General features: G+C 47.2%; 1 protein-coding gene across 1 annotated transcript in view; it reads left to right on the top strand.

Annotated features, from left to right (window-relative positions):
• Positions 1-10,412, top strand: part of LOC106566288 (alpha-1,3-mannosyl-glycoprotein 4-beta-N-acetylglucosaminyltransferase C) — a 43,964-nt gene extending 33,552 nt beyond the window's left edge. Inside the window, exons 4-6 of the mRNA XM_045692820.2 lie at positions 308-562; positions 7,530-8,015; positions 8,517-10,412. Coding sequence (XP_045548776.1) covers positions 308-562; positions 7,530-8,015; positions 8,517-8,917 — 1,142 coding nt within the window. The 3' untranslated portion in view covers positions 8,918-10,412. The remainder of the gene's footprint in view (positions 1-307; positions 563-7,529; positions 8,016-8,516) is intronic.
• Positions 10,413-13,672: the final 3,260 nt, after the last annotated feature.

The raw sequence follows: 13,672 nt of genomic DNA, 5'->3' as shown, positions 1-13,672 counted from the left end.
CTCTCCCTCTCTCTCCTCTCTCTCCCTCTCTCTCTCTCTCTCTCTCTCCCTCTCTCTCCTCTCTCTCTCTCTCTCCCTCTCTCCTCTCTCTCCATATCTCTCTCTCCCTCTCTCTCCTCTCTCTCTCTCTCTCTCCCTCTCTCTCCTCTCTCTCATCTCTCTCCCTCTCTCGCTCTCTCTCCCTCTCTCTCCTCTCTCTCTCCCTCTCTCTCCTCTCTCTCTCTCCCTCTCTCCTCTCTCTCCTCTCTTTCCATCTCTCCCTCTCTCTCTCCTCTCTCTCTCTCTCTCTCTCTCTCTCTCTCTCCAGAGTACCTGACCATCGGGCTGTGCTCAGTGAGTCGTCCTAAAGGCAGCTATCTGATCTCCACCTTGTCCTCCATCTTTTCCCGCTCCTCCCCGGCAGAGCTAAACTCCATGTTGGTGGTGGTACTGCTGGCAGACTTCGATGCCCAATGGAGAGCGACCACGCTGGGGGAGATTACAGCGAACTTCCCCTCCCAGCTGAAGGCAGACCAGCTACTGGTGATACATGTCCCCAAGCAGTACTACCCACCAATAACAGGTACACACGCAGTACTACCCGCTAATAACAGGTACACACGCAGTACTACCCACTAATTTATTTTATTTATTTATTTCACCTTTATTTAACCAGGTAGGCAAGTTGAGAACAAGTTCTCATTTACAATTGCGACCTGGCCAAGATAAAGCAAAGCAGTTCGACAACATACAAAAACACAGAGTTACACATGGAGTAAAACAACATACAATCAATGATGCAGTAGAAAAAAAATAAAAAATAATAATAAGATTATATACAATGTGAGCAAATGATGTGAGATAAGGGAGGTAAAGGCAAAAAAATGCCATGGTGGCAAAGTAAATAAAGTATAGCAAGAAAAACACTGGAATGGTAGATTTGTAGTTTGAAGAAAGTTCAGAGATAAAATATAAATAATATGGTGCAAAGGAGCAAAATAAATAAAATAAATAAATACAGTAGGGGAAGAGGTAGTAGTTTGGGCTAAATTATAGATGGGCTATGTACAGGTGCAGTGATCTGTGAGCTGCTCTGACAACTGGTGCTTAAAGCTAGTGAGGGAGATAAGTGTTTCCAGTTTCAGAGATTTTTGTAGTTCGTTCCAGTCATTGGCAGCAGAGAACTGGAAGGAGAGACGACCAAAGGAGGAGTTGGCTTTAGGGGTGACCAGAGAGATATACCTGCTGGAGCGCGTGCTACAGGTGGGTGCTGCTATGGTGACCAGTGAGCGGAGATAAGGGGGGACTTTACCTAGCAGGGTCTTGTAGATGACCTGGAGCCAATGTGTTTGGCGACGATTATGAAGCGAAGGCCAGCCAACGAGAGCGTACAGGTCGCAGTGGTGGGTAGTATATGGGGCTTTGGTGACAAAACGGATGGCACTGTGAGAAAAATACGCGTTGCGATACAGACTAGCCGTCATGTTGGGGAGATCTAAAATCGAAAATACTATGTAAATAATCCATTACCTTTGATTCTCTTCATCAGATGTCACTTCCAGGTATCACAGGTCCATAACGAATGTAGTTTTGTTCAAAAAAGCTCATCATTTATGTCCAAAAATCTCCGTCTTGTTAGCACATGATCTAAGCCCGCCGGACTTCACTTCATGAACGAGGGGAAAAAATATATTTAAGTTCGTTCAAACATGTCAAACGTTGTATAGCATAAATCATTAGGGCCTTTTTTAACCAGAACATGAATAATATTCAAGGTGGACGAATGCATTCTCTTTTATAACGTATTGGAACGAGGGTACCCAACATGAACTCGCGCGCCAGGTGTCTAATGGGCCATCATCGTTCCATGGCTCTTGTTCGGTCAGATCTCCCTCCAGAAGACTCAAAACACTTTGTAAAGGCTGGTGACATCTAGTGGAAGCAATAGGAAGTGCCAAAATATTCCTCAGCCCCTGTGTTTTTCAATGGCATAGGTTTAAAGGTAATACAACACATCAGGTATCCACTTCCTGTCAGAAAATGTCTCAGGGTTTTGCCTGCCAAATGAGTTCTGTTATACTCACAGACACCATTCAAACAGTTTTAGAAACTTTAGAGTGTTTTCTATCCATATATATTAAGTATATGCATATTCTAGTTACTGGGTAGGATTAGTAACCAGATTAAATCGGGTACATTTTTTTATCCAGCCGTGCAAATACTGCCCCCTAGCCCTAACAGGTTAACTTGGCTTTCGAAGATCTTAGAAAGGCAGGGTAGGATGGATATAGGTCTGTAGCAATTTGGGTCAAGAGTGTCACCTCCTTTGAAGAGGGGGATGACAGCAGCTGCTTTCCAATCTATGGGAATCTCAGACGACACGAAAGAGAGTTTGAACAGGCTAGTAATAGGGGTTGCAATAATTTCGGCAGATAATTTTAGAAAGAAAGGGTCCAGATTGTCAAGCCCAGCTGATTTGTAGGGGTCCAGATTTTGCAGCTCTTTCAGAACATCAGCTGAATGGATTTGGGAGAAGGAGAAATGGGGGAGGCTTGGGCGAGTAGCTGTGGGGGGTGCAGTGCTGTTGAATGCAGTAGGGGTAGTTAGGTGGAAAGCATGGCCAGCCGTAGAAAAATGCTTGTTGAAATTCTCAATTATAGTGGGCTTATCGGTGGTGACAGAGTTTCCTATCCTCAGTGCAGTGGGCAGTTGGGAGGAGGTGTTCTTATTCTCCATGGACTTTACAATGTCCCAGAACTTTTTAGAGTTGGAGTTGCACGAAGCGAATTTCTGTTTGAAAAAGCTAGCCTTGGCGTTTCTAACTGCCTGTGTGTATTGGTTTCTAACTTCCCTAAAAAGTTGCATATCGCGGGGGCAGTTCGATGCTAATGCAGAACGCCACAGGATATTTTTGTGTTGGTTAAGGGCAGTCAGGTCTGGGGAGAACCAAGGGCTATATCTGTTCCTGGTTCTAAATTTCTTGAAAGGGGCATGCTTATTTAAGATGGAGAGGAAGGCATTAAAAAAAAATAACCAGGCATCCTCTACTGACGGGATGAGGTCAATATCCTTCCAGGATACCAGGGCCAGGTCGATTAGAAAGGCTTGCTCGTTGAAATGTTTCAGGGAGCGTTTGACAGTGATGAGTGGAGGTCGTTTGACCGCTGACCCATTACGGGTGCAGGCAATGAGGCAGTGATCGCTGAGATCTTGGTTGAAAACAGCAGAGGTGTATTTAGAGGGCACGTTGGTTAGGATGATATCTATGAGGGTGCCAGTGTTTGCGGCTTTGGGGTTGTACCTGGTGGGTTCATTAATAATTTGTGTGAGATTGAGGGCATCAAGCTTGGATTGTAGGATGGCTGGGGTGTTAAGCATGTCCCAGTTTAGGTCACCTAGTAGCACGAGCTCTGAAGATAGATGGGGGGCAATCAGTTCACATATGGTGTCCAGAGCACAACTAGGGGCCGAGGGGGGTCTATAGCAGGCGGCAACGGTGAGAGACTTGTTTTTGGAGAGGTGGATTTTTAAAAGTAGAAGTTCAAATTGTTTGGGTACAGACCTGGATAGCAGGACAGAACACTGCAGGCTATCTCTGCAGTAGATTGCAACACCGCCCCCTTTGGTCGTTCTATCTTGTCTGAAAACATTGTAGTTAGGGATGAAGATTGCAGAGTTTTTGGTGGACTTCCTCAGCCAAGATTCAGACACAGCTAAGACATCCGGGTTGGCAGAGTGTGCTAAAGCAGTGAATAAAACAAACTTAGGGAGGAGGCTTCTAATGTTAACATGCATGAAACCAAGGTTATTACGGTTACAGAAGTCATCAAAAGAGAGCGCCTGGGGAGTAGGAGTGGAGCCAGGCACTGCAGGGCCTGGATTCACCTCTACATCCCCAGAGGAGCAGAGAAGAATAAGTATGAGGGTACGGCTAAAAGCTATAAGAATTGGTCGTCTGTGACGTCCAGAATAGAGAGAAAAAGGAGCAGGTTTCTGGGGGCGATAAAATAGCTTCAAGGTATAATGTACAGACAAAGGTATGGTGGGATGTGAGTACAGAGGAGGTAAACCTAGGCATTTAGTGATTATGAGAGAGATATTGTCTCTAGAAACATCATTGAAACCAAAAGATGTCATAGCATGTGTGGGTGGAGGAACTGAGAGGTTGGATAAGGTATAATGAGCAGGGCTAGAGGCTCTACAGTGAAATAAGCCAATAAACACTAACCAGAACAGCAATGGAGAAGGCATATTGACATTAAGGAGAGGCATGCTTAGCCGAGTGATCAAAGGGTCCAGTGAGATTCAGACAGCTAGCCGGGCCATAGGTAGCAAGCTGGTGGAAGATGGGAGGGAGGTCTGTTTTTAGCCACCTCGTGCGTTTCCGTCTGTGGGTTAGTAGGGTTCCGTGTGGAAGGGGGGACCAGTCCAAGTTGGCAAAATAGTTAGTTATAGTGGCCCAAGAAAAGTGTCCGATAGACCTATTCAGATCGCAGCCGAAAAGACAGCTAACGATTAGCGGGCCGCAGATGGGCGATCAGGTTACGTCGCGACGGAGGGGCCAGTTGGATAACTCCCTCGGGCAGATAACGTCGGTGGTCCAGTCGTGAAGACCCGATGAGGCTCCGCATCGGCAGTAAAACGGGTCAGGATAGGTGAGTTGTAGCCCAGGAGACACTTCAGCTGGCTAGCTCAGGAATAGCCCAGGAGTGGCTGACGGAACTCTTCAGCTGGCTAGCTGGCTAGCTCCGTAATAATGTGTGTTAATTCCGTGACCGACGTTGCCAATAGTCACTCAGGTAGCAGCTAGTTAGCTGCAAGATCCAGGTGTAAATGTCCAGAGCCTGCGGTAGAAATTGGGGAAAGGAGAGAGAATAGGTCCGGTATGCTCTGGTCTGAGTCGCGCTGTACAAAAACTGGCGATAGCTTTTCGAGCTAATGGATAGCTGAGGACAGCTAACCGTGGCTAGCTGAACTTCAACGTTAGCCAGTGAAAATGGCTAACCTCTTGCTAGCTTCTGTTGTGGAATTCAGATGAGGTAAATAATACTTTCTTTTTTAAATTGGTGAGGCGGGATGCAGGAGAGTGCTTTGAGGTTGAGTTTTTAGAATTAAAAAAAATATATATATATAAAAAGATAAGTGAAGAAAAAATATGTAAATATATATATACACGGGACACGACAAGAGGAGGGTAGAGGACGTCTGAACTGCTACGCCATCTAATAACAGGTACACACACAGTACTACCCACTAATAACAGGTACACACACAGTACTACCCACTAATAACAGGTACACACACAGTACTACCCACTAATAACAGGTACACACGCAGTACTACCCACTAATAACAGGTACACACGCAGTACTACGCACTAATAACAGGTACACACGCAGTACTACCCACCAATAACAGGTACACACACAGTACTACCCACTAATAACAGGTACACACGCAGTACTACCCACTAATAACAGGTACACACGCAGTACTACCCACTAATAACAGGTACACACGCAGTACTACCCACCAATAACAGGTACACACACAGTACTACCCACTAATAACAGGTACACACACAGTACTACCCACTAATAACAGGTACACACACAGAACTACCCACTAATAACAGGTACACACGCAGTACTACCCACTAATACAGGTACACACACAGTACTACCCACCAATAACAGGTACACACGCAGTACTACCCGCTAATAACAGGTACACACACAGTACTACCCACTAATAACAGGTACACACACAGTACTACCCACTAATAACAGGTACACACACAGTACTACCCACTAATAACAGGTACACACACAGTACTACCCACTAATAACAGGTACACACACAGTACCACCCACTAATAACAGGTACACACACAGTACTACCCACTAATAACAGGTACACACACAGTACACACGCAGTACTACCCACTAATAACAGGTACACACGCAGTACTACCCACTAATAACAGGTACACACGCAGTACTACCCATTTATAACAGGTACACACGCAGTACTACCCACCAATAACAGGTACACACACAGTACTACATACTACCCACTAATACAGGTACACACGCAGTACTACCCACTAATAACAGGTACACACACAGTACTACCCACTAATAACAGGTACACACACAGTACTACCCACCAGAGGTGGGACCAAGTAATTTTTTTACAAGTCACAAGTAAGTCTCAAATCTTAGCACTCAAGTCCCAAGTCAAGACCAATAAGTCTCAAGTCCTACATTTTGAGTTTCGAGTCTTAAACAAGTCATAATGTGCTCTTCACCAAATGTAATACCATTTAATATTTTTAACGAGTAATAGTTAGTATATTACATTTACGCAAATCATGAATGCTTTTAAAGATATATTTATTACTTTCCATGGAAATACATGGGTAGCCATGAGAAAGAATTCACCGACGTTCCTCTGCACTGCCACACGCACATTTTTCTCAGCTGGCACAAGTTGATTGGCTGCTGTCCGATTTCAAACTGTAATCCGTTAAATGAAGAGTTGGTGCGCTGACCACTCTTTTTAATAGCATCATTTTATATATTGGGGCTTAGGGGAGGGTATCAAGTCAGGTCGAGTCAAAAGGCTCAAATCCAAGTCAAGTCACGAGTCATTGGTGTTAGAGTCCAAGTCAAGTCACGAGTCATTGGTGTTAGAGTCCAAGTCAAGTCACGAGTCATTGGTGTTAGAGTCCAAGTCAAGTCACGAGTCATTGGTGTTAGAGTCCAAGTCAAGTCACGAGTCATTGGTGTTAGAGTCCAAGTCAAGTCACGAGTCATTGGTGTTAAAGTCCAAGTCAAGTTGCAAGTCATCATATTTGTGACTCGAGTCCAAGTCATGTGACTGGAGTCCACACCTCTGCTACTCACTAATACAGGTACACCATATAAACACACACACCTTATAAACACACCTTATAAACAAACACACCATATAAACACACACACCTTATAAACACACCTTATAAACACACACACACCTGTATACACACACCTTAAATACACACACCTTATAAACACACACACCTTATAAACACACACACACCTGTATACACACACCTTATAAACACACACACACCTGTATACACACACCTTATAAACGCACACACACCTGTATACACACACCTTATAAACACACACACACCTGTATACACACACCTTATAAACACACACCCACCTGTATACACACACCTTATAAACACACACACACCTGTATACACACACCATATAAACACACACACCTTATAAACACACACACCTTATAAACACACACACCTGTATACACACACTTTATAAACACACACACACCTGTATACACACACCATATAAACACACACACCTTATAAACACACACACACACACCTGTATACACACACCTGTATACACACACCTTATAAACACACACACCTGTATACACACACCTTATGAACACACTCAGCTTGTAACAGCCCTTATGTGCTCTGTTGGTTGGTTGGTTGGTCAGATGGTTAACTAGTTGTTTCTATATTCTAGGCCTGAAAAGGAACTTTAATGACAACGATGACCGTGTGACGTTCCGCTCCAAACAGAACGTTGACTACAGCTTCCTGACACAGTTCTGCACTGGGCGGAGCCAGCTCTACCTGCAGCTGGAGGACGACGTCTCCTGCTCGCATCACTTCCTGTCCGCCATCAGGAGACGTGTCCAGCAAATGGAAGTGCCCTGGGCCACGTTAGAGTTCTCAGCGCTGGGCTACATTGGGAAGCTGTACCACTCAGAACACCTCCCACTCCTCTCGCGCTTCCTCTTCTTATTCTACCAGGAAATGCCCTGCGACTTCCTGTTGAGTCACTTCCGGGTGCTTTTGATGCAGAACGAGGTGATTCGCTTCACACCCTCACTGTTTCAACACACAGGCTCGTACTCGTCCTTCCTGGGGACCTTCAACAAGCTGAAGGATAACGACTACGAGGATCTCTACACTAACCCTGCTGCTGACGTCTATAGTGACATACCAGGTAGAAACAAACACACACACACCGTGCAGTGTGAAAAGGCCTCAGAAGGACCCTGTGGTGGCTCTGGTCTGGCTATGTAAAGAGCATTTCACTGGAAGGTCTATACCTGTTGTATTCGGCGCATGTGACAAATAACATTTGATTTGATTGATATCTAACCTGTATCTCTGTGTGACTCTAGCCTATAAGGACCATGGGGCGGCCATGGCCTGGTCTCCTGGCTGATATCTAACCTGTATCTCTGTCTGTATCTCTCTCTAGCCTATAAGGACCATGTGGCGGCCATGGCTTGGTCTCCTGGTTGATATCTAACCTGTATCTCTGTCTGTATCTCTCTCTAGTCTATAAGGGCCATGTGGCGGCCATGGCGTGGTCCCCTGGTTGATATCTAACCTGTATCTCTGTCTGTATCTCTCTCTAGTCTATAAGGACCATGTGGCGTCCATGGCCTGGTCTCCTGGTTGATATCTAACCTGTATCTCTGTCTGTATCTCTCTCTAGTCTATAAGGACCATGTGGCGGCCATGGCGTGGTCCCCTGGTACTGGAACCTTCTTCTGGGGGCGGAGTCCCTCGCCAGGCAACCACCTAACCGTCACCTTCAAACAACCTGTTGTGGTTATGGCCATTACCGTGGTGACTGGTTCAGCAGAGGGTCGTGACCGGTTGGCGTCCGCGACCGTAGAACTGGGTCTCCACCCGGTTACCGAGAAGACTGGGTCGGGGACAACGTGCCAAGAGTTCTATAGCGTGGGGGACCTGCAGGGAGGGAGAATGGACATGACAGACGTACACAAGAAGAGATTTGGCCACGCCTCTTCCTGTCTGAGGATAAGCGTCACAGCCAAACAGAATGACTGGGTTATCATTAAGAAGATCAGGATTACTACGAAGGAGGAATGAACACTCTGAACACACACTCACACACACACACACACGCGTGCACACACACACACACACACACACTCTGAACACACACACACACACACACACACACTCTGAACACACACACACACACACACACACACACACACACACACACACACACACACACACACACACACACACACACACACACACTCTGAACATACACACACACACACACACACTCTGAACACACACACTCTGAACACACACACAAACCTTGTCTCAAATTTTTCAAGCATATTTAAATCAGGACTGAGACTTGACCACTCAATAAGTGTTCAGATGACCCGGATGCTACGCTACAGGACTGTTTAGCTAAAGTGATGCCTTGGAACTGGGAAACAGATCCCGGGTATCGGACGAGTCGGAGGTCTCTACCACTGGCAGGAACAAACAACTCTACCCGGAAACAAGTTCGATCCCCATGCCATCTAAACAAATTTACAACCAAACAGCTCTACAACTAGCCACAAACAACATTCTAGGAGGAAGATAACTCAAGAGAGACGTAACTTAAAACATTTACCATGCAGTTGTCCCACTGTCCATATTGTGGGCTTATCTATGATCCAAAATGTTTCTATTAGGAAAGCAGAGACCATCTGTTACCCGGGTCCCCGGATCCAGGACACTGACTGTATAATCCTGCTATTTATTAGTGAACACCAGACTGCTTCAGCAATCACTGTCAGGGTCAAATGATATTAAACTACAGGAATCTGAGCAACTTAAAAAGGACTTTAAATCACTGATTCATACTGTACTTAAATCAGGTAAACAATGCATTATTTCAGAGGTCCATTCCCTTTCCACGCTCTACGGATAATCATTTCAGTCGTATACGCCAGCTACACATCTGGCATAAAGGTTATTGTTGTTCAATAAGCGTACAATATGTGGACAATTTTACAACTTTCCTATATCTACCGAATGTATTTCTCCGGGATGGATTACGTCTGAATAGGTATGGTACAAGCCTTCTCTCCTCAAACCTGGTTCTCTCTATAGACTCATACAGAGCATGTCAGAACTGATAATATATAGCCATGGTGGTTGATACTCGGGATTGGTCGATTTCCCCATCAGACTATACTCACTGCTCCCCCCACAGCTTTAAATAGCTCTACAGGTGCTGATGAAACCTTTTGATGGACTTTATGTTATTGTTACACTATTGTCGAGGTATCGTGTTGCCACTTCCTCGTACAGGCAGAGGGGTATTGTTAGAAGTAATCTCGTCTCCATCCAACTCAGGCCTGTCAGTAGCTACACCAGGAAGAGTCGCTCAGCTAACATTACCTTGAATGCTCCATCTGATATGAGCTCTCGAAACAGTGGCCTTGGAATTATTCATTTGAATTCATTCCGATTTGTAAGTCGCTCTGGATAAGAGCGTCTGCTAAATGATGTAAATGTAAAATGTAAATGAATGTTAGAAGCTTGATTATTAAAAAGTCTGATTTTATTGAAATACTGGTCTCACAATTACATGCTGACATAATGATCATAACTGTCACGTCCTGATCTGTTTCACCTGTCCTTGTGCTTGTCTCCACCCCCTCTTCCCCACTTATCCCCTGGGTATTTATACCTGTGTTTTCTGTCTGTCTGTGCCAGTTCGTCTTGTTTGTCAAGCTTACCAGCGTTTGTCCTGTCGTTTCCCAGCCTCTCTTTTTCTCGTCCTCCGGGATTTTGACCCTTGCCTGTCCCTGAGCCTGTACCCGACTGCCTGATCACCCTGCCTGTCCCCGAGCCTGTACCCGACTGCCTGACCACTCTGCCTGGCCCTGAGCCTGTACCCGACTGCCTGACCACCCTGCCTGTCCCTGAGCCTGTACCCGACTGCCTGACCAGCCTGTACCCGACTGCCTGACCACTCTGCCTGTCCCTGAGCCTGTACCCGACTGCCTGACCAGCCTGTACCCGACTGCCTGACCACTCTGCCTGTCCCTGAGCCTGTACCCAACTGCCTGACCACCCTGCCTGTCCCCTAGCCTGTACCCGACTGCCTGACCACTCTGCCTGTCCCTGAGCCTGTACCCGACTGCCTGACCAGCCTGTACCCGACTGCCTGACCACTCCGCCTGTCCCTGAGCCTGTACCCGACTGCCTGACCACTGTGCCTGTCCCTGAGCCTGTACCCGACTGCCTGACCAGCCTGTACCCGACTGCCTGACCACTCTGCCTGTCCCTGAGCCTGTACCCGACTGCCTGACCAGCCTGTACCCGACTGCCTGACCACTCCGCCTGTCCCTGAGCCTGTACCCGACTGCCTGACCACTGTGCCTGTCCCTGAGCCTGTACCCGACTGCCTGACCAGCCTGTACCCGACTGCCTGACCACTCTGCCTGTCCCTGAGCCTGTACCCGACTGCCTGACCAGCCTTTACCCGACTGCCTGACCACTCCGCCTGTCCCTGAGCCTGTACCCGACTGCCTGACCACTCTGCCTGTCCCTGAGCCTGTACCCGACTGCCTGACCACTCTGCTTGTCCCTGAGCCTGTACCCAACTGCCTGACCACTCTGCCTGTCCCTGAGCCTGTACCCGACTGCCTGACCACTCTGCCTGTCCCTGACCCTGTACCCGACTGCCTGACCCTGAACCTGCCTGCTGTCTTGTAACTTTGCTCCACCTCTGTATTATCGACCCCTGCCTGCCTTGACCAGTCATTTGACTGCCCCTGTTACAATAAACATTGTTACGTCACACAGTCTGCACTTGGGTCTTACCTTGATACCTGATTATATCTGAATCCTGGCTCTGTGTCTCTGTTCCAGACTCAGATGTTCTGTTAGCTGGGTATAATGTCTACAGAGCAGACAGAGTGGGTAGAGGTGGATATCTGAATCCTGGCTCTGTGTCTCTGGTCCAGACTCAGATGTTCTGTTAGCTGGGTATAATGTCTACAGAGCAGACAGAGTGGGTCTATAGAGCTCTATCACCCACCCTCAGCTCTGGTATCTGCTCTATCACCACCCTCAGCTCTGGTATCTGCTCTATCACCACCCTCAGCTCTGGTATCTGCTCTATCACCCACCCTCAGCTCTGGTATCTGCTCTATCACCCACCCTCAGCTCCGGTATCTGCTCTATCGCCCACCCTCAGCTCCGGTATCTGCTCTATCGCCCACCCTCAGCTCTGGTATCTGCTCTATCACCACCCTCAGCTCTGGTATCTGCTCTATCACCCACCCTCAGCTCCGGTATCTGCTCCATCTCCCACCCTCAGCTCCGGTATCTGCTCCATCTCCCACCCTCAGCTCTGGTATCTGCTCCATCTCCCACCCTCAGCTCTGGTATCTGCTCTATCTCCCACCCTCAGCTCTGGTATCTGCTCTATCACCACCCTCAGCTCTGGTATCTGCTCTATCGCCCACCCTCAGCTCTGGTATCTGCTCTATCGCCCACCCTCAGCTCTGGTATCTGCTCTATCGCCCACCCTCAGCTCTGGTATCGGCTCTATCGCCCACCCTCAGCTCTGGTATCTGCTCTATCGCCCACCCTCAGCTCTGGTATCTGCTCTAACGCCCACCCTCTGCTCTGGTATCTGCTCTATCGCCCACCCTCATCTCTGGTATCTGCTCTATCGCCCACCCTCAGCTCTGGTATCTGCTCTATCGCCCACCCTCAGCTCTGGTATCTGCTCTATCGCCCACCCTCAGCACTGGTATCTGCTCTATCGCCCACCCTCAGCTCTGGTATCTGCTCTATCGCCCACCCTCAGCTCTGGTATCTGCTCTATCGCCCACCCTCAGCTCTTGTATCTGCTCTATCGCCCACCCTCAGCTCTGGTATCTACTCTATCGCCCTCCCTCAGCTCTGGTATCTGCTCTATCGCCCACCCTCAGCTCTGGTATCTGCTCTGCTCTATCACCCACCCTCAGCTCTGGTATCTGCTCTATCACCCACCCTCAGCTCTGGTATCTGCTCTATCGCCCCCAAAAAATGACTGCGTTTTTGTCTTTTGAGCTTCTTGTCATGAAATCTATGCAGCCTACCCAATCACTTTTTATAGCTACTGTTTACAGGCCTCCTGGGCCGTATACAGCGTTCCTCACTGAGTTCCCTGAATTCCTATCAGACATTGTAGTCACAGCAGATAATATTCAAATCTTTGGTGACTTTAATATTCACATGGAAAAGTCCACAGACCCACTTCAAAAGGCTTTTGGAGCCATCATCGACTCAGTGGGTTTTGTCCAACATGTCTCTGGAACTACTCACTGCCACAGTCATACTCTGGACCTAGTTTTGTCCCATGGAATAAATGTTGTGGATCTTAATGTTTTTCCTCATAATCCTGGACTATCGGACCACCATTTTATTACGTTTGCAATCGCAATAAATAATCTGCTCAGACCCCAACCAAGGAACATCAAAAGCCATGCTATAAATACTCAGACAACCCAAAGATTCCTTGATGCCCTTCCAGACTCCCTCCACCTACCCAAGGACGTCAGAGTACAAACATCAGTTAACAACCTACCTGAGGAGCTAAATTTAACCTTGCGTAATACCCTAGATGCAGTTGCACCCTGTCACGTCCTGGCCAGTATAAGGTTAATTGTTTTTGTAGTTTGGTCAGGACGTGGCAGAGGGTATTTGTTTTATGTGGTTCAGGGTGGTGTGTTTGTGTAAAGGGGTGTTTGATTTAGTATTTCCGGGTTTTTGGTTGATGGTCTATGTGTTTGTAGTCTATGGTTAGTCTGGTGTGTGTGTTTCTATGTTTGG

The sequence above is a fragment of the Salmo salar genome, chromosome 13 (assembly GCF_965601325.2).
Source record: "Salmo salar chromosome 13, fSalSal1, whole genome shotgun sequence".
Lineage (NCBI taxonomy): Eukaryota > Metazoa > Chordata > Actinopteri > Salmoniformes > Salmonidae > Salmo > Salmo salar.
The sequence above is the reverse complement of the archived record's forward strand: the minus strand, read 5'-3'. Positions and strand labels throughout refer to the sequence as shown.